Source organism: Carettochelys insculpta, chromosome 13 (assembly GCF_033958435.1).
Source record: "Carettochelys insculpta isolate YL-2023 chromosome 13, ASM3395843v1, whole genome shotgun sequence".
Taxonomy (NCBI): domain Eukaryota; kingdom Metazoa; phylum Chordata; order Testudines; family Carettochelyidae; genus Carettochelys; species Carettochelys insculpta.
This window is the reverse complement of record NC_134149.1, coordinates 5,551,525-5,572,265: the sequence shown is the minus strand read 5'-3', so window position 1 is coordinate 5,572,265 and position 20,741 is coordinate 5,551,525. Positions and strand designations below refer to the sequence as shown.

At 44.2% G+C, this 20,741-nt stretch overlaps 1 protein-coding gene across 1 annotated transcript; it reads right to left on the bottom strand.

Annotated features, from left to right (window-relative positions):
* Positions 1-5,868: 5,868 nt before the first annotated feature.
* Positions 5,869-20,421, bottom strand: CD40LG (CD40 ligand). The gene is made up of 5 exons (XM_075007948.1): positions 20,266-20,421; positions 18,282-18,419; positions 13,722-13,767; positions 10,257-10,322; positions 5,869-6,579 (listed from the first exon to the last, which is right to left on the bottom strand). Exons 1-5 carry the CDS (start codon positions 20,419-20,421, stop codon positions 6,209-6,211), a joined length of 777 nt encoding a protein of 258 aa, XP_074864049.1. The 3' UTR covers positions 5,869-6,208.
* Positions 20,422-20,741: the final 320 nt, after the last annotated feature.

Below are 20,741 nucleotides of genomic sequence, written 5' to 3'. Positions count from 1 at the left end.
CAGAGATGCCTGCTCTGAGCTCTAAAAGTCACAGGTTCAAGTCTACCCATGGGCTGTTACACTTTCAGCATGGTGTACAAGCAGGCCTCTTGCTGAGGCAGAGGGGTGACAAGGTGGCTTACAGCTCAGGACTGGAGGAGAAGCCTCTCACATGGGAACACCAGGAAGAGGCAAGCTTGTGTTCTTTGATAACACTTGTTGTGCCTGATCTGACATCAATGAAAACACTCCTGCTGACCCCTGAACTGGATACTGACCAGGGCCAGAATGCTGTAAACCCTGCTGTTGATACTAGAAATAGTGAGTTTCAAGGAGAGGAGAAACACACCAGCCCTGGGCTTGGCTGTGAGGGGTAGCGGAAGAGGGACTCAGCATAGGTGCTTAGGCTGCACTGCATCCAGAACCATCCTGAAGAATGCAGGGCCACACTGGTGTTTCCTGGCAACCTGTGAGGTTTGGGTATTTGTTTTTGCTGCACTTGGTAAGAGAACACCCGCTCAGAAGGCTGCATGAAAACAGGGCTTTTGTCCCAATAGACCTGAGCATTTTGGGAGGCAAAGGGCCCACCACACCCTCTGTTGAGGTTCAAGTCCCTGCACTCCCCGCCTCAGAGCCACGGAATTTGTCCCAGCCCACGAGAGAATGCGTCTGTTTTTCTGCTCACTCTTCCCCCAGCAGCTTGGCCCGTGAGTCCCAGTGCCTGGGAGCCAGTGGCCCCTGTATACGCGAATCTCTAGGGGAATGGAACCCTTCTAAATGCCCGGTCTTTGGAGACTCTCTCTTGTCTGATGGCTTACTGTGGTTGTCAAGTCTGTTTGAAACGCTACCATCGCCTTGCTCCCATGGCAGCGGAAGAAGAGCATGGCCACAAAAAACCCAAATGGCAGCAGGATGGGAATTCCCCTCCTTTAGCTCGTACTCACTGAGCCTGGCTTCCCGTTGCCCTGAACCTTGTGCAGCCATTGACAGTGGAGCAAAGGAGGTGTCAGGCTGCGATTCATTCCCTGCCCTCAGCTTTGACAGAGCCGCAGCTGGACCATGTCTGGTTCTGGGCACTGCCTTCAGGGAAGGCGTGGACAGACTTGGAAAGCCAATAAGAGAGCAGCGAAAAGGCCTGAAGGTCACGAAAACACGGGAGCTGAGAACAGAACTCCTTACTCATGGACTGAACAGGACAGCCTGCAGGCTCCCATTCAGAAGAGAGTTCAACCCTACATCTACTCTGTCACTCTCTGTGCAGCTTGTAAGTTCTCTGGGACAGGATCTGGTCCTATTTCATGTCTATTAAACCTCTGTCATTCCTTGAGGGTGTAATGGGCCTGATCCAAAACCTGTACAAATGAGTAGGAAACCCCCATTAGCCTTTAGCTGAGACCTAGCACAAATACATATACAATAGGAGATAGTTTCTGTTTCCTGTGGAAGGTGGTGCTGCATTTACAGCTCTGCTGCAGGGTTTGTTTTGGGGATTTTTAAGCCTATGTTACAACTGCTTCCACCAGTCATCCACAGAAAGTGAGTCTGCTTCCCCACTAGCTTTACACTTCCCAGGGCCTATTTCTTAGTGCTTTTGTCATTTGTATTTCTGCAGTGCCTGGAGCTCCCAGCCATAAACTGCAGCCTCGGTTGTGGAATGAGTTGTACAAACACGTAACTAAACAGTCCTGGTACCAAAGCTCTCAGTGCTACCTACAGCCGTCAGAGCTGGCACATTTAAACTGCTACTCAGCTGACATTTTCCCCATTCATTGATGTTATCAGTCTTGTGGGGTTTTCCACCCATATTTGGCAAGGCCATGCACCAGCAATGCTAAAATTCCTTTGAGTATTTCTTCCTCCTCTTTCCGCTCACTCTCATGGATCCCATTGTCCCACTGTAAGCATTCTGGCTCTCGCAGGTGGCTTTGGTTTCCAGACAGTTTAACAAACTGATCAAAATGAGGGTGATAATGCAGGAATGAAAATTAAGAGAGATGGGCACCAAGACGTATCCACTCTGCAAGGTGTTGGGAGCAGATGTCACCACCTCCCCACGCATTTGCATAGAATATTGTAAGGGAAGTGGTGCTCTTTGGATTTGACCTTTTGGATCTAGCCCTTACAAAGAACTGTTAGGTTGAAATTTTAGTTTTCTGGTATTCAAGATGGCTTCCAAGTTGTCCTCCATTTTGGAAGGGGTGCGACTGCCTCTTCATCCCCTTGGAAGAGGCGGGAAGTTTTGGTGCCGAGTTAAGGCAGGAATCAGTAGAAATCTGCCTAGCAACCAGAGGGCATATAAAGGGGTGGCGCCTACCCCTCAGGGACCCCCGCTCTCTCTCTGTCCTGTCCTCAACTTAGAAGCTCTCCGAGGAGAATTCTCTAAGGCCCCTTGTCAGAGATGAGCAGCTAAGGCACAGTGCGTAGCTGTTAAGCCTCGTAGGCTGCCTTGGCGGGGAGTTAGGGAATTCGGGCCAGCTGATAGCTCAATAACAGCAGTGTAGTCACTGATCGGCTTTGTAGGTCAGCTGAGCTGTTTTGTTTTATTTTGAGTTATAGATCTATACCATCCACACCTGCACATACCACCACAGGTCATTTTTCTAGGTATTCCACGCTCAGGACGGCGGGTCAAGAATAGAAGACAGAAGAACCGAAGAAAAGGAGATCTACGCACCCAACTGTTTCTGTTAACTGCCTGAAACATCTCTGCAGTGATTCACAGACTGTTCCAACTTCGGATATGGTATTATCGGTTCTGTTGATTTGTGGTGATTTCTTTTAATTTTGACTGTCTGGGCTAACATCCGAGCCATCTAAACATTTGTGTATATAGTTGGGAGTCCTATTCTTAGTGTTATCTGGTAATATAGTTTGATAAATGTTATTTCGGCTTTATCTCAATGTGTTATAAAACCTATGCACTTGCCGTTGATGGACGCGGGAGGGAGATGGATCCTGCAGACCAGCCCATCTTCTGGAATGTGTAATAACTTCATTTAGTTTAGTCCATCTCGGGCTAACAGAACTCTGTGAGTGTTGCCATATTAATTCTTGACTTTCAGAGCCTGTTATAACTGTGATGGGACAAGGTGGCAACAACAGCTGCAGACAGTACCTTTGTGCCTGAGCAGTGGCACTTTCAACCCGTCTTCATCCCAGGTCTTTAGGCTCTTTTAGATGTCCTGGGTCCATGCCACAGAGTGCCTTGATCACAGCATGTTCACTAGACTTGCTATCAGCTGTTGCAGTTGATATGGGATATTGTCCCATAACACCGTTGACTGCGGTAGAGACCTGGTGAAAGTTCCTGCTTCAGTACCTTGATCTTCTGCCCTGAGGGATCTGCTGTTCATTCTCACTGAACCCTTTTCACTGGGGTCTCGAGTTCTACGACCACACGAAATGCATTTAACCCCCCACTTTAGTTTCCATTGCACTAAATAGCCCATCTCGGTTTTTTGCTTTCGTTTTTTAATTTTAATATTGGTTGTTGAATTGGGGAGGGAAGTACAAGAGGGGCAAAGCAGGGCTGGCAAACAATTAGAGTGGGAGCAGCTGGGGAGGAAGCCGCCCTGGGTCAATTGGAGGCAGTTGGTCCCACTCAAGAATGCCTTTAAAAACCCCTTTGCCCAGTGGGAGGGGAGGGTGATAGAGGAGAGTATAGGAAAGGAGAGAGGGGAGGGGAGTTTTCTGGAAGCAGCAGAGGAGGGGAGGAGTACTCAGCAGCAAGGGGCTAAGTCCTCTAACTGGCTGATGGTGGCTGGTGCATATATTTGCACAGTTATTGCAGAGTCAGTGTTCAATTAAGATTCCTAGGATCAGTCATTGTGAAGAGAATTTTTAAGCAGGAGTAGGAGAACTGTAGCTAGGTATGCATTTGCACTGTGATTGGCTGAGATACTATCACTTTACCACTTACATTTGATGAAGTGATTTTTTTGCAGCAGGAGAAAGTTTAAGCAAAAGGAAGAGCTGAGAGGAAACTCGGACAGAGCCACAGGAACGACGTGGATAAAACAACCAGTGGCATATTCTGAGCAGCAACAGAAAAAAAGTGCAAACCCCTGTCAAACTGCAAGAGTACATATAACGTTGAGTGTCATGACTTCTGTTAGGAAGACAGATACAGTATGCGGCGGCATAAGCACTCAGAGACGTGAGAAATGTTCAACAGTACAGAACCATGCACCAGACCCAAAACCAGAGTGAGAGGCTCCGACATTCTATTTTTTTAAAAATGCAACTGCACTAAAATGCCGTGTTACTTTTTTTAACTTAGAAAGGGCATGTCCTTTGTAATACGACAGCGTGCAGAACTCTACACCACTAGTAGCGAGACCACAAATTAGCTGAGCTCTGGGATGTATAAGCAACGTGGTACTTCCTGTTAAGTTCAGAACTCAAACTCAGTAGTGAGGAACCAACAGCGCCGCACAAATATCACAACAATCATGTTTATTCCTTGCCTGCGGTCTGGTTTTTTTTTCTCTTTTTTCAATGCAGCTTTGAGTTGTTTTCTCCCTTTGTCTGTGACTCTAATACAGCTTTAATTAAATAAATAATTTGCACACAATGCCACGAACAAGAACGTTTCCCTGACTCCACTCTCTAATAACGTTACGCCAACAACACTGTACATTAAAATATTGTAAAATGAGACTGGCAGAGTCTGAGCAGGCCTCCTATTGACATCAGTGGGTGTAGCGTCAAGCCTTAAATCCAGAAACATTGGTATTGGAAGGTTCTGTGTATAAAGACTATTGCTTTCTGACCCAGTACTGGCTGCGTATTGATGATGGAGCAAGAGATGGTGGTATATTATATGGGCGAATCTGGCACTGTTTAGTCAGGTAAAAATCCTCTGTTCCAAGCCTGCAACCCTTTATTTTATTTACTTTATTGGGGTTTCTTCCATGAGTGAGTGCTACTTGAGTGATTCAGGGTTCCAGGATCAGGCCCCTGAAAAGTCTCTTGGAATTTTGGACCTTTGGGTGCTTTGTAAATTTATTAGGGCCCAGATTAGCCTCCCACAGAGTCCATGACAGGAAGGACTCCCCAAGGACATCCCCATATTGCCCATTGTTCCCACATGGAAAAGGCTCTGGGGCCTATCCATAGAGATATGGTCCCTCTGCACCAGGTATAGCCCCAGTGACTCCTGTGGAGCCACTCTGCCAGGATATACTCTGGCTGTGGTAGCCCCAAGGTGCCCAGGGGGACTACATCATAGATAATATAGCTTGGAGGTGTGTCGTAGGGCTGGATCCTGCGTGGTCCAGCTTTCTGTCCTCTCAGTCCTTCTCCCAGTGTGGAACAAGAGTCCATGGAGGAGGGTTGTCCAGGAGGTGAGGAGAGAAGGCATAGTGGTGTGGGGAGGGTGCCTGAGGTCCCCTCCACGTGGGTGGGTGTTGTTCCATGAACAGTACCCCCTCTGCTCACAAATCTACACAGGACTGTCTAGGCTTGTGGATGAAGTTCACCCTGGGGCAGAGGCCTATTTATACCTCACTGAAGCCCTGTTCTGAAGACATGAGTGACGCATGAGCCTCATCCAGGCCCTTCTCTGAAGTGACTTTCACTCAGAGTGAACAAGCCTCAGCAAATCTCACAGGATTATAAAAGGTACAAGGCTCTGCTGTCTGCATGTTGCACATACAGCGAGAGTTAAAAAGGGAAACTTCAGGTGACAATTTAAATGATAAACAGGCATCTTTGGCAGTTCCTGCTTAAGGACAGCAATGGGCTGATTGCTTTTTTCCTAGAGAAGATACTTCTGAATCTTTAAAGATTTGCCATTGTTATTTTATAAGCAGATTGAAAAAGAGGTATATCTACTCTATCTGTCTGGAGTCCCCTGAAAGATACATAACGTTGTTTGGAAAGAAACACTCATATTATGTTCTACTAAATAAGCATATCCACTGTGCTGGACAAGTATCAGCACACACGGCATGGAAGGCTTAAATACATATGATACAGATGTGTATGGACATTCCACAATGCAAAGGGGAGAACAAAGTGCACGCAAGTAACAGCTCCAAACTTTGTTCTGTTTCTCTTCTAAGGGCCCGTTCTGGCCCCCTTTCCATTAATAAATAACAAAATATACAGAACTAGATACAAGAAAACTAAAGATACAGAGGGACATAAATATCGGAAATCAGGAAAAGTCACTTTGTTCCACAAAGCTGGGCCTCCTGCAGCTCCATCCTTCACAGCAGGTCACGTCTCAGTAGAGTTTAAACATACCAAAGTACGTGTTTCCAGGGTCATAGTTCACTTTCGTCGAATCTGTCACGTTCACAAACACCATGTCGCCTTGCCGGAGTTCAAACACTCCTCCCAGGTGAGTGGATTGGAGGGCACAGTAAGCGCTGGATGTACTGTGTGTGTCCTGCCCCTTTAATAGGAGCCGATCAAATTCCGACGGCAGGTTCAAATAAATAAACACAGTATATGGCGCTCCAGGAGCTGGCGTGGTGCAGAAGCTGACCTGAGAGTAGATGTAGTAGCGCCCTGCTTCATTCACCTTCAATTTCCCGCCTGTGTAGGATATCAGGTTACTCCTAGGGGCGTACCCCGTTTCCTGCCAGTGTAAAACTGTGGAGGGAAAAACATCATTATGGAGTTGAATGAATCAGCAATCACATTACTACAACAAAGTACCCTTTGAAAGTTTCATGTGAATATACTCATTCCCACCTTGCGTCGCTCTTGTCTGTGCAGACCCCAAGAGGATCTGAGGGCTCAGGCTACAGGGCCATTTCATGGTTGTGGTGAGTCTAAACTCAGCCTGGAACCTAGGTCCTGGGAGATGAGCTTGGAAGCCTAAACAGCAATGAAACAGCCCTGCAGCCCAAGCCCCATGAGCCAAAGCTGGTCCAGATGCTGTGTAGACGTACCATTGAGGGGAGGGGTTCTCTGAGGGCCTGATCCTGTGCCCATTGAAGTCAATTACAAAAGTCTGATTGACTCCTCTAATGTAGAATCAAATCCTATTGAAGATCACTGCACATTTTGAATCTTGCACTAAAAAGAGTCTTAAGAGTAGTAATCAGATATGGACGCACAAAATAAGGGACTAAGATTTTTGGAAGCTTGCTAGACCCAATGGAGTCCTGAGAATGCCATTATCCCGGAGACTAGAATGTAAACAGCCACAGGCTGAACTCATTTGGGGACACAAAATGAATCCCACTGAAGGCTTAGGCCCTATGACTGCTCCAGAGTAAGCTATGTGTTGAGTGACCAGAAAAGAGGAGAGAATGAACACCAGCCTGGTACGTTAATATGAAAATAATATCCACCATCACTGTTTCTAATGATCTAACAAAGAATCCTACCCTGCATAAACAAGAAAAAAACATTCACTGCAATGGGAGCAGAATGGTTATCTTCTCCTTTGATAGCAAGTTCTGTTAGTAATAATAATAACAAGGAATAATCCAACACGTGCAAGTTAGTCTTGTTTTCTGAATCGAGTTCCAGACAAACTAGTTAATTTCTAGTGTTAGTTAGTTTGCATCAATAGAATTACGAGAATTTTTAACATAGTAACTTCTTACCACTGTGATTTTTTTCTGTTTCAAGCTTTCCCCAAGCCTATAGGTTGAGTTATAAAGTGGAATAATGTCTGCGTGAGCTGTAGCGTCAGAAATGGAAACAGCAACGACTGTTTACTGGTAGTTACTCCAGAGTATAATGAAATATGCTTAGGGTTACAGATTTTTACCAGATTACAGGTCTGAGCTCACCAACTCTTACTCATGTACCTTGGCTCTTGCAGGATGTCTCCTTGGCTACAGATACACTAGGAAATTTAACTATTCTTAATTTAGCCAAACCAATGCTGAAAATAGTATAACTGCAAGTACAGGCAGGACCATGATGTCCTCTGCACAGTTTCAGAAAACTGCTAGAGGTAAAGATAATTGAGAAGGTACAGACCATATCTCAGGGCTATCTACATTGTCATTACAGAGACTAAGGGTATGTCTACATGGCAGTTACACATCCCGTGGCTGGCCTGTGCCAGCTGACTCAGGTTTGCAGCACACAGGTTAAGGGGACTCAGTAACTCTCCCCACCTTGCAGGCCTGGCTCCAGCATGAGCCCAAAACATCTTCACAGCTGTGGGGCTTTAACTGCAGTGCAGCCATATCCTTTAAAGCCAGTGATCAGCTCCTTAACTAATGAGCGCTCTCACTGTTGGTCTCAAGGGTGGGAATAAGTAGAGACAGCCCTTTGAAGGGTGAGATGCTTTGAATGAGTGAAGACTGCACGAAGGGTTTGCAGGATTAGACCTTATTTTGCTCTTACAACGTAGCAAAGGGTATTTCAGAGTCTTCACATGATGAACATTACTCCTCTCTTCAACCAGCCCTGGCTCTTGCCATTCACAGTCCCTTGATAGGATGCGATTCTTCATTGAGCTGTTTTTCTTATAAAAATGACCAGCCAAAATAACCCTAGGAAAAGTGCGTGCATGTATTCTACACACCCGTACACCCCCAGCACACTGGCTGGGGAAAGGCACCCAGTTCTGCACTCCTTCCAAGGGCATGACATGCCCGCAAGATCAGATGTGTTTCAACCAGGCTTCAGCAGCAGGAGGGTGGTTCTTTTTGAAAACAATGGCATTATTTCCTTTTCTTCAAGACCATCCAACATTTGTTTCTAGGAAATATGTTATTTAAAAAAATAACCCCAGAAAACAACCCGTAATGAAACAAAAGGAAAAAGATTCACGGGGCAGTGCTGTTTATGCTGCAGTTATTGCCTTCTGATTCATTGTAGCCCTTCCATTACACTCACATCGGACCAAACTCAGCCCACCTTACTCGAGTGCACTGTTACATTGGAATCCAGTGGGTGGATGAGTATGAGCAAGGCAAGAAGGAGTTAGCTAGATGCACTACCATCAAGAACAACACTCGACGTCAGTGTTTCCCAAACTTAGAACATTTGTGTACCCCTCTTGGGACTTCGGCCTTATTGGCGTATCCCCTCTCCCAGTGCTCTCCCAGTGCATATCTCCTGATTTTTAGTCATTTATTTTCTGCTGTGTAACCCTTGAAATCCTTTCTTGTTCCACCAGTGTCTGCGTACCACATTTTGGGAAACACCGCTCTATGTAGTTACTGCTGAGTTTGATTCCCTGAAGAGTAAAACCCCAAAGAGGAAAATGGGTGCCCAATGGTTAGAGCAGAGGACTGGGATTCAGGAGAACTGATGCCATTCCTGGCTCTGCCTTTGGCCAGCTAGGTGACCCTTGACAACTCACATCAATTCTTCATACCTCAGTTTCCCTGTCTGTAAAGTGGGGATAATGCTCCTTTCCTGCTTTACAAAGTGTTTTGACCTCTATAGAAAAAAGCACTACAAAAGAGCTAAATATTACAGAATCATGGATATGGAGGGTAGAAGAGAACTAAAGAAGACTTTGTAAACCTAGACTATCCCATAGGTATTGGTCCAGCCTGTTCTTAAATGCCAATGACAGAGATTCCACAACATTCCTTGGAAGCTTGTTCTGAACTCAAATTGCTTTACAGTTAGAAAGTTTTCCTAACCTCTAATCTGCATCTCCCTTGCTGCAGATTAACTCCATTATTTATTATCCTACTGCCAGTGGACATGGAAAACAATTGGTTACAGTTCTATTCTTAACTTGTTTGAAGATTTTTCTCAGGACCCCTTTAGTCTTCTTTTCTCAAGACTAAACATGCCTAGTTTTTTAAACCTTTCCTCATAGATCAGGTTACCTAAACCTTTTATCATGTCTGTTGCTGTCTTCTGGAGTCTCTACAGTTTATACACATGTTTCCTGAAGCATGCCAGCCCAAATTAGGACATAGTACTCAAGCTGAAAATGACTGGATGATTACTTCCCGCATCTTAACACACTGCACTCCTGTTAATATGCACCAGAATATTAGCCTGTTTCATAACTGCATAACGTTGTTGACTTATACTCAAGTTGTGACCCAGTGTAACTCCAAAATCAGGATTTGGGTACTACCACTACCTGGCCAGTTATTCTCCATTTTCTACTTGTGCATTTTCTAGGTGTGCATTTAATTTGTCCTTCCTAAATCCATTACATTTGTCTTTACTGAATTTCATCTTATTAATTTCACACCAATTCTCAAATCTGGATACACCCTCCCCCTTACTCTAATTATTATGATTATTCCACCACTTATAAATCCCATTCCCCTCTCCTTCTCCATCCTCCCCAGTTGGTGAATAGGGTCTGGCAAAGCTGGGTTACTCACCTGATACTGGCTTAGTGCTGTTCTTCAAACCCACCAGATGAGCTGAAATTGGTTGGTGCCTGTCATCTACAATTAAACAAAGCCCGTGATTTATTGCTGTATTTATCCTTATTTGTTACCATAAACAATACAGTGACTGCACTATGTAATAATATTAAAGTGTGTGTAATAATAGCACAGTGCAGAAGAACCAGAGAATCATCAGAACTGATTTTGAAAAGGTCCATCCCCCACAGAAAACTTGCCTATGCAATAGAGTCAAAGCCCCCGATGCTGCAATGAGCCCCATGGAAACAGACCCCAGTGAACATGCTGTCAGTGTTCCCTCTAATTTGTTCCATCCAAGGGCAGACTAAATTTTGTTTATGTGCACCAAGGGAGGTGCAGGTGTGCACCACCATAGAAACATGCTGGCAGCTGAGGGTGCTGTGGTAATCCGCTGGGTGGCACCTTAATCTCTTCTGGGTGGCTGCCCAAAAACTCAGCCTACAACGAACACAGGTTGCTGGTTGGTGGCACAGCACAAAGGTGTTATGTGCTCATAGAAAACAACAGTGGGCTGATGTGTTCTGCAGGGACTAACCACTTCAATAACCCTTTCCCTGCCCACCCCAACCAGGGTGTGTCAGGGTTTGTTTTCAGTGCAGAGACAGCCCAGAAATGGCCCCTAGCTCCCCTCCCATCCACACCCAAAACACTCTCACCCAAGTTGGGTGGGGCCTAACTTTGGCCCCAGGTTAGCTGGGCTGGCCGTGATGATTAGAGAGCCTGGGTTCCACTTTCACTCAGGCTGGTAATACTCCCACTTCGCAGAGAGGATGTAGGCTAAGCTTGATATTCCTCCAATGCCCTTTCCATCGCTTCTCATATGCCCAGAAGGACAAACCTTCCCACAACTTATTGAGAAAGGAGTATAGGGTGGCTCAATGGATTGCCGTGCCACGCGTTATGCAACGGACCTCGGAAACCCTAGAGACACCCACGGGTGAGTGTGGCACAAGTGAGGATGCAGGAATACAGGCACCGCTTTGCTATGTGGCTGCTCACACCTGCAGTAGCCTAACCTAGACACCCGGACGCTGGTGCTAATCGCCTGCCTAACTGCAGAGAAGACATTCCCTGACAGTCAAAGAATACGACAAATGCACCGGAGACAATGCACCACCAGGACTGTAAAGTTCACACCACCAATAAGTATTTGCACCGTCTCCTGAATGGGTTGTGTTTCAATCCTCCCTGAGGCTGCAGGTGCGGCACTGCCATGACTTCGGAAAGCTTGGCTTTGACGTACTGGCTTTAATCCACAGCAGGATCTCTTTAGTTTGTCTGGTACAAACACTGACCTTACCGAGATGGTGGGCAGAGAATACGTAAGAAATTGCATGGGGTAAAACAGTCTCTGCCTGTGCCACCTGGGTACCTAACAGGGAGATATCTCTTTAACAGGCTGGGAGGGGTAGCAGTGAGTTGGGTGGGGGGTCATTGTTGCTAGGCAGATTTAGCATTCCACAGCCAGAAGGGATTGGGCAGGGTAGTTATGGGGTCTGCCCTCATAGACTCTGTCTCTGGGATCAGACTCCAGTAGGGTCAGTGGCACTAACAGCTGCTGCAGGCCCTGGGGCAAGGTGGTGGAGGGCTGGGCTCATCCCCTCAGAAGGGGCAGGCCCAAAGCGGGGGGGCCTAGGGCGGTCAGCCCCTTGCACCCCTGGGACCATGGTGCTGGCCCTGCTTCCCTGCACTTCTCAGCTATGTTCAGCAGCGCTGTTATGGCCTGTGAAAGGGGCCTGGGGCAACAACCCCCACTGCCCCCCTCTCCTCCGACTTCAGCAGGTCTAATGAGGCCAAGCAGCCAGGGCAGCTGCTCTTCTAAGGCCAGGTGTCCTGGGTGAGTGGGGAGCATTTAAGCTCAGCAGCAGGCCGGTGTCCCTCCCTGCAGAGCACTTTTCAGCAGGTTAGTGCTGTTACTACCCTCAAAACAGGAACATGGGCAGTGTGCGTGATAGCAAAGGGAAACCTGGAGGGAAAAATACCTTTTCCTGTTTTACTTGTATGCTTTGAATGTTGCTTTGATTTTTAGCCAAATGAGTCTAGTTAATTTGACCAGCGAGTGTGATTCACTTTTCTTTAAATGTAGAAATGTGGGAAGCGTCATTTCTATTTTGTTGTTCTCTGTTTTTGTATTTTCTTGTAACAGGGTTTCCTCACAGGGCTTTCTTTAACTCTATAGCTTGTGACTTAACTGAGTGACTAGCTAACCGGTTAGCTGGTTGGCAAGTACAGATCCACAGCGGAGGAAGAGTCTGCCTGGATTCCAGATGGGGAAGTGCATGGAGGGAAGATGTTTCAGCCTCAACAAATTGGGCAGATTTGGCAATCAAAGATGCTAACTGAGACCAATATTCTCTGTAAATTTAGTGCTTGGGTGGCCACCCAGGAGAGACTCAGGTGCCATCCAGCTGATTACCAGAGCACCAGCAGTGGGCAGCCTGTGTTTCTATGGTGATGCAGATCTGCCTGTCTTTTGGAGCAGATAACAAAACTTATTCTGCCCATGGATGGGGAAGAAATCAGAGGGAACAGTGACTGAGACTTAGGTGAACTAAACCTAAGCTTTTGGGGTGTCCGTTTCTTCTTATTGAGTTCAGTTTGGACTGATCCGTTCACATTTAATTTTGGTGTTCTTTGCTATTTGTGTTTGTAGTAACTTTGAAGAATGTCTGTGGGCTATAAAATAGTTAAGCTGTGATGCAAAGTTAGATTTGTGTTTTCATCATAAGCTTTTGTAAAGTTGCTTAATTAAATCCATGTATTTAGTTCCTTTTTGTGACTTGAATGGGAGGAGGCTGACCCTGGCCAACCCTGGCTGAAAATCTGTAGAGGCTTAAGGCTCTCCAGCTACTTTTCTACGAGAGTTGATTTTTTTTATTTTTTATTTTTTTTTTTTTTCTTCCTTAAGGCACTAGCGAGAGGCAATGAAGTGAAGCCTGGCCCATCCCAGGCTACACCTGTATAAACTAAAGACTTAGCAGCATTGAGACACTGGCACAACGGTGCTTCCCTTGTGATTGCTTTCCCGGCAAACACTTCCATGGCATCCTAATTCTTCTCACGTTTGTAGAGATGTTCTGCTGTCTCTACTAACAGGGCATAATAGCACTAAAAGAGCTGGATGCAGAGAAGAGGAAACCTCAAATCTCTTTCCAAAAATGACACACACAAGCTAAAGGATTGTCATAAGTATTAAGAAACTAACTCTAGATGCTCTGGAACGTCATGAGGAACAAAACCCCTTCTGCCTGGGAAAGTTGCTATGGACTTCTCTGGGAGTAAGATCAGGCTCCCAGCATGGTGCAGGTTGTCAATAGACTTCCTCGGTTACCTATGGTGTATTCAACAATGCAAAGAAAATAGCCTCTTGATAGAGCTAATTTCCCCTTTATTTTTCCAGAATATTAAAAAATGTACCTTTTTGCATTTCAAATGTTGCAGAATCCTTGCTGACTTCTGCATCCTAAAATCAGAACATTTAAAAAGTTTATTCATAGATCCATAAATTTTAAAATCACATGTAGTTTTCCAAATGTAGCACTTCTCATCCTACACTGAGTGATAACCAGGGCCCCATCAAATCTACACTCCATTTTGATTAGTTTCTTCGTGATAGGATTTTAAAAATTACAACTGTCATGATTTCAGTTATTTAAATCCAAAATTTCACTGTTGTAATTGTAGGAGTACTGAACCAAAAAGAATGGGGGAGGTGCCACAAAGTTATTCTAAGGAGGGGTGTGGTACAGCTATTTTTAATACTGTGCTGCTGCTGGCAGCAGGCTGGGCAGCTGGAGAGCAGTGGCTGCTGGCTAGGAACCCAGCTCTGAAGGCAGAGCTGCTGCCAGCAGCAGCGCAGAAGTAAGGATGATAGGTATGCTACTGCCACCTTTACTTCTGGGCTGCCACCTTCAGAACTGGGCCTTCAGTCAACAACTGCTACTCTCCAGCTGCCCAGCTCTGACTGAAGCACAGAAGTAAGAGTGGCAAAAGTCCAACCGCGCCCCCCCCCCAACTTAACCTTGCAACTCCCCTGCAATTCCCTTTTGTGTCAGGACCACCCCCGCCTGCAGTTTGAGAAACGCTGATCCTCCCCGTGAAATCTGTATATCGGAGAGTAAAAATGCACAAAAGACCACATTTCATGAGGGGGTAGGCGGGGAACAGATTTCATGGTATGTGATGCATTTTTCATGGTCATGAATTTGGTAAGGCCCTAGTGACAAACAGAGGTATCGGAATCTTACCCTTGAAGTTATCTGTGATCCTATAATGTTGTTCTAGTAAAGAGCATCAGCACAACTGAGAACAGAGTTTGACCCACAATATTGTAGATTGATGTGAAACTTGCCATCCTAGGATTGCAGGGACGTACAAAAGGAAATTCAGCCAACCTGGAGTACTAAAGGCTGGGACGGCTACCAACGTGGGAACAATACGTTATATGCTAATTGGTGTTTGATTCCACCATGAGTGCAGGGGACCGGACTTGAGCTTTCAAGGTCCCTCCCAGTTCTGTAACTCTATAGCTCTATGATTATATGATGATAGTGACAGGGTGGAGATGTAAATATCCATACAGAGCAAAACAGTTTGACCACCCTGAAGGCTAACCCATATTAAACTGCATGTATTTCCTTTTATCTGACAGGAGGGCAATGAGCTGCTCACATTGAAATCTGATGTTTAGAACACTACAGCATCTACCACCTACAAGCCTTGTTATACAGTAAAAATTGAAGAATAAATCCCTCGGTTCTTGTTCTTTCTGCAAATCGTCCTGACTTGGCATCAGTAGAATCAATACAAAAACAAAGCATAGCACACATCGGAATATAATACCGTTCTTCTTCAAAACAGACACTCTTCTAGTGACGCTGGCTTGAATAAAAGAAATGGACAGCTCATCATGGAGAGCAAACAAATATTTGAGGAAGCAGAAAGAAATATGCCACAAAGTTCCCATTTCGTCACTTGTGTTGTGAGATATTTTCTTCCCTGCAGTGCAGCCCATTGAAGGTCATTTTTTTGGTAAGTAATAGTTTTTCATTACTTTGGTACAACAGACAATTTAGGCTGAATACTGACTTCATTTATTCCTGTTCCCCAGCACTGGATTCAAAAGGGTTTAATGAGGTTACAATCTGGCCCTGAGAGCTCTATTGGCTTTTGGGTTTGGGATACCCATTGCCACGTAAATTGTGAAAACGGCACTGCTGAGGTCACACTCAGCAGAGGTTTGACTTGATGGTTGTAGCTCACAGTTTAAAGAGACTTTATTTTAGGTTTTATCATTAAAATCTTGTAATGGGGCATGCAGCTTTACTGCTGGACTCCTCCTACCCATGCACATAGGAGGTATTGATGAGGCTGGTTAATTTCACACAAGATTTGTTTTCAGTTAGAGTTTGATTGAAAACCTTCTGAAGGACTTCTGCTTGACTTTGATGGCTTTTAGTTAGGCCCTATGTGTGTGTGCCACCAGAATCCATTTAACGTAGGTAGGAAATGCCAGTTTGTTATGGCTACGGAACAGAATAAATGCTGCTAATTAATTATTCCAAGGGGGCAGCAGATTAAGGTCATCTTCTCTTAGCCTGACACAAATTGAGAGTTCATTAGCTTGTTCTCTTCACTAGGAAATTCCAGAAGGAACTTACTGACTACACATAATGGATCCTAGTTAGTGCTTCATGAATGAGCTCATTGTTATAAAAGAATACAAAAAAAGTGTCCATGCAGCTGGTCTCCAACATCTGGAGCCATGTGCTATCTTAGCTGTATGCATGAAACTCTCATTAACATTAATGGCATGCCACTTTCATGTGCAAACCAAGAACTGTGCAACATCAAGAATCCATGCCAGCTCAACTTTTAGTCTCCAACACTGCTCTCATGCATTGCAAATAAACTGCTGCCTTGCTTCCCTGAGAACAGCAGACTTTTTTTTTTTTTGTCATGCCTCGGATGTTGCACCTCAGCCTCAATCAAAATGAGCACAGTGTCTGGGCTCAGTTCTCAAGCACAGTGCAACTTGTGTAGTCATTGATACCTATCAAGTGTGGGTGTAAAAATGCTACCAAATTTCACACTGGTGGCAGCATTTTGCTCACACCTTCCAGAGGCATTATTACTGCACAAGGCAGAAGACAGAGGAGAATCAGACCTTCTGTGCTAATCAGTACACAGGGTCAGATCTCACCAGCCACCCACAAACCGAGGTGCCTGCACAGTTCTGCATGAAAACTCACAGCAGAGCAATGTTCATAAATCATAGAACTGGAAGGGATCTTGAGGTCATCTTGGCTAATCCCCTGCCCTCGTAGCAGGGCCGAATATTCTTGAGACCATCCCTGACACATTTGTCTAGCCTACTCTTAAAATCTCTAGTCATGCAAATTCAACAACCTTCTTAAATAAGTATCAGAGAGAGCTGTGTTGGTCTGTATCTTTGAGAACAACAAGAAGTCCTGTGGTACCTTATAGACGAACCGATATTTTTGGAGCATAAGCTTTCATGGGCAAAGACCCACTTTATTAGATGTGTCTGAAGTGGGTCTTTGCCCACAAAAGCTTATGCTCCAGAATATCTGTTCGTCTACAAGGTGCCACAGGACTTCTTGTTGTTCTCTTTTTAGATGTTGTTCCATTGGTAAATCACCCTGACAGGAAGTTTTTTCTAGTGTCCGACATAAGCAGCCCTTCCCACAGTTTAAGACCATTGTTTCTTGTCCTATCTTTAGAGGTGAAGGGAATAATTTTTTTTGCCTTGGATACAATCCAAGATCAACTTGCCGGGCTGCAATTCCATTGTTCCAATTAAGCCAAGGAACATTTGGGTGTCAGTCCTGACTCCTGTACTGAGAAGACAAGCTCTTGTGTGCACTTTTGTAACTGCTGTCTTGTCTGTTAAATAATGGGTGGGATTTTTGTTATACAGTGTAACTCATTTTAAGGTAAAAAAAGAGCAAATATTGAGAAGGGCTTAGAGTGCCCCAGTTTTTGGTTGTTTATATTTTTCCTGCTTGGTGCATTGTAAATACTGTTATGGATAATTTGTCCCTCCTGTGTAGTAATTATGTTGTATGCCAGTGGCACTAAATTCTGTGCCCCAGGGTACTGGAACTAGTGGTGCTGGGGACTGCATCACCATGCCCTGACATAACTTGGTTTTTATCACCTACAGGACTTAGTTTTGTTCAATGACTTTCAGCATCCTCACTGCAAAAACTTTTCCAGCACCGCTGCCATGCACTAAATTTCATGTGGAAGAGATGTGATCTGAGCCCTCTGGAGCCAATGTGCTAAACAGACACAATAACTGAACTCCGGTGTAAAATGGCCTTTCCTATAACTTTGGCTTCAGCACATGATAAATACTTACATTTCATTTTATCCCATGTCTGCTAAAAGTTTCATTCAGTGCATATGATCCTGAAACTTTTTCCTTGACAAACATTATATTGTCAACTGGGGCAGACTGTGCAAGCCCAAACTCAGGTTAATAATTTTACTGGCACAACCAGCCTCTATAACATTTGTGTTGGAGGACCAGATTTAGATACACTTATATTAGAAACAACAAGAAGTCCTGTGGCACCTTATAGACTAACAGTTATTTTGGAGCATAAGCTTTTGTGGGCAAAGACCCTCTTCATCAGATGAAGTGGGTCTTTGCCCATGAAAGCTTATGCTCCAAAATATCTGTTAGTCTATAAGGTGCCACAGGACTACTACTTGTTGTTGAAGATACTGACACAGCTACCTCTCTGATGCTTATATTAGAAGAATTTCATTTACTTCTATGGAGTTATCATGAATTTAACTCTCATTTTAAATAGGACTGGCATCTGGTCCAACTTGTGGAAGTATACAACTGTTACTTTCTAAATATGGCTTTGCAATTTTGTGTGTATACATATGTACACGGCACTGCAAATCTTTACCAGCAGCTTTGTTTACTTAACAACATCTTACCTTGACTAGCAGATCCTGGAATCTCTTTATGATCTCTTTACAGTCCAATAATGAGGCACCTGCACCTTCTGGTTTCTGACATTTCTGTAGTCTTCTGAGGAACAAATAATCTTCCTGTAAGCTCAGCTCCTGCTCCAGCTGTCCAGGAGATAAGAGTGGGTAAACAGAATGCTAGTGGTCAAGTGGCAAAGGCAAATAAGCTCACTGCATTATGAAACCATGTCTCATGAGACAGTAGATCTCTACACCATCCCTTAAGGGCCAAATCCTGAAGACCACACTTAAGCAAAGCTCCCACTAACTTCAGCTGGAATTCTGCCCAATAAATGCCTGTGGGGTTAGAAGGAATAAATTTTAAGTGCAACAAGGCACGTGCAGATTTGCACCATCAATAGAAATGCATGAGCTGCCAGTTGTGGGCAACTGTGGGCTCTTTGCTAATCAGCTGGGCGGCACCTGAATCTCTCCTGTCTAGCCGCCAAGCACTCTGCTCACAGGGAACAGTGGATAGTAACCCACCTCAGATGTGTTTTTGCATAAAATAAGTAACACAAAGGATCTGAGAGCAAGCTTCAATTCTATTTAATTTACGTCTTTTCCCCCTTTTCCAAAGGCAGAAGGAGGTAAGACTGCATCATTTGCTACAGTGTGTGAGCTTGATTTCTACTGCCCTTACTCCTGTGGAACAGAATCTTGACTGGCTAAGAAGTCCCACTGAAATCACTGAGGCTGGAGTTAGATGGAAGAACAGCCTCCTGTGTCCAATCCACATTCCAGTGACCCAAGTAGACTTATTCATGGTCCAGGCTAGTGGATCCAAATGCAGTGTCAAACCTTCAGGACCTTTCCGTCATGAGTAAGGGTGGCAGACTCAAACTCTCTCTGGTGTACACTTGCATTTCATCTTCTTTTAGACCAAAACAGTAACATAAGGGGGAGAAGGAACATTTTGTTGCAATAACAAATCAATACATTCAGTGAGATAAGAGTGTGATGCCTTGTTTCTTTTGAGCAGCACCCTACTACATTCCATTCAGATCAATAGGACTATTGTATAGTAAGGTGCCTTTAAAGGAGAGTAAAGAATTCAGACAGATCCATTGCATGCAAATTAACTCAGTCTTAATCTTCCAATCTGTTTTTGCCTCTTGTATTTTACCATCTAGAGCCCTGTTATTCATTCAATTACTAGGGATCAGGATTAGCTCGTTTAAATGTAAATTATAAATATGCAAAAATGTGTGATTTCAATGAGAAACTAGTGTGTTCTGCTTAAGGAGAATACACTTCATCCTATTCTAAACCCGGTTAGTTTTACTTGATGTATGAAACGCAGCAGGCTCGCTTATTGTATATCTTTTATTTGACAAAAATTAGCTTTAGTCAAGTGACTTCAAGCATATGGTAGCCTGGCAGTAGTTTGAATATGAGCAAACTTTTTGAAAATTGCTTTGAAATTTTGAATTCTTTAAAATATTGTTAGAAGCATGAAGCAGAATGATTTGATTATGCTTATTTAAAAAACTCCACTCCCCTCAATTGAAATTTATTCTAAATTTATCACAGTCAGATATTACTTAAAAAGCTTCCAAAATCTTTTCCTCTTGCTAGGTGTTATTGTGAAGCTCAATACTAATGAATCTAAAATACCATAAAGAAAATATTTCACGTTAGTGCCAACAAACAGCACAAAATAGTCATCAAACTATTCAAACCAACCCAACAATATATCGTACTACAGTCACTGTGTTTCATCAGACTGAATAAGCAACTTGGCTTGATTAATGTACGCTGCCCTTTCCTACTCTATCATGTTGTGAATTAAAGGTGAAAACTGTTTGACAATGTGTCTTTCATCAAGTGCAAAATGAAGACATAAACACATACTACTTGCATTATTGTGCCTCAATTTCCATCACTGTTAATCAGTTTTCTTTGTACTAAATGTAAAATCATTGTTAGGACCAGTTATTTCCAACCTTACCTTATCCAGCTTCATCTGAAGATATAAAGAATAAAGTACAGTCCCAATAGTCTGTGCTATAATTAATACGGTAAGAAAACACATAAAAATTTTCATGATGTTAGGTGAGCTGGTACTGATAGGTCGTGGGGTTGTTGGGCTGTAAGGTTCATTCATTCTGTGTTCAGGTGGCTGTGGCCGTCTCTTCAAAAGCTGAGTGCAGGAGCAGCATGAGAACTAAGTTGTTAGCAGACTACTCAAGATAGTTAAGGGACAGATAGATGTGACAGCCCACACTTCCTGGAAAAAACCCCATCGTAGTGGGTAGGTTTGTTCATTGCCATCTCCCACAACAAAAAGTGACTTGAACTTTCTTCTGTCGTTGACTTCCATAATTTTTCCTATTTTTCTGTCTGAAGTCAGTTGAATGTTCTTATTCCATGTATTCATATTTGCCTCGCAACTCTCCAGAAGCTAACTCAGTACTTTTTCTGACG

Bases quoted from the DNA above. Each gene is read 5' to 3' on its own strand.
- CD40LG (XM_075007948.1), bottom strand. From the start codon at position 20,421: ATGAATGAACCTTACAGCCCAACAACCCCACGACCTATCAGTACCAGC. The intron at 13,768-18,281 runs GTAAGATGTTGT...TTCTGATTTTAG, and splicing joins TCCAGGATCTGCTAGTCAAG to GATGCAGAAGTCAGCAAGGA. The intron at 10,323-13,721 runs GTACATTTTTTA...GTTTAATTGTAG, and splicing joins AACATTTGAAATGCAAAAAG to ATGACAGGCACCAACCAATT.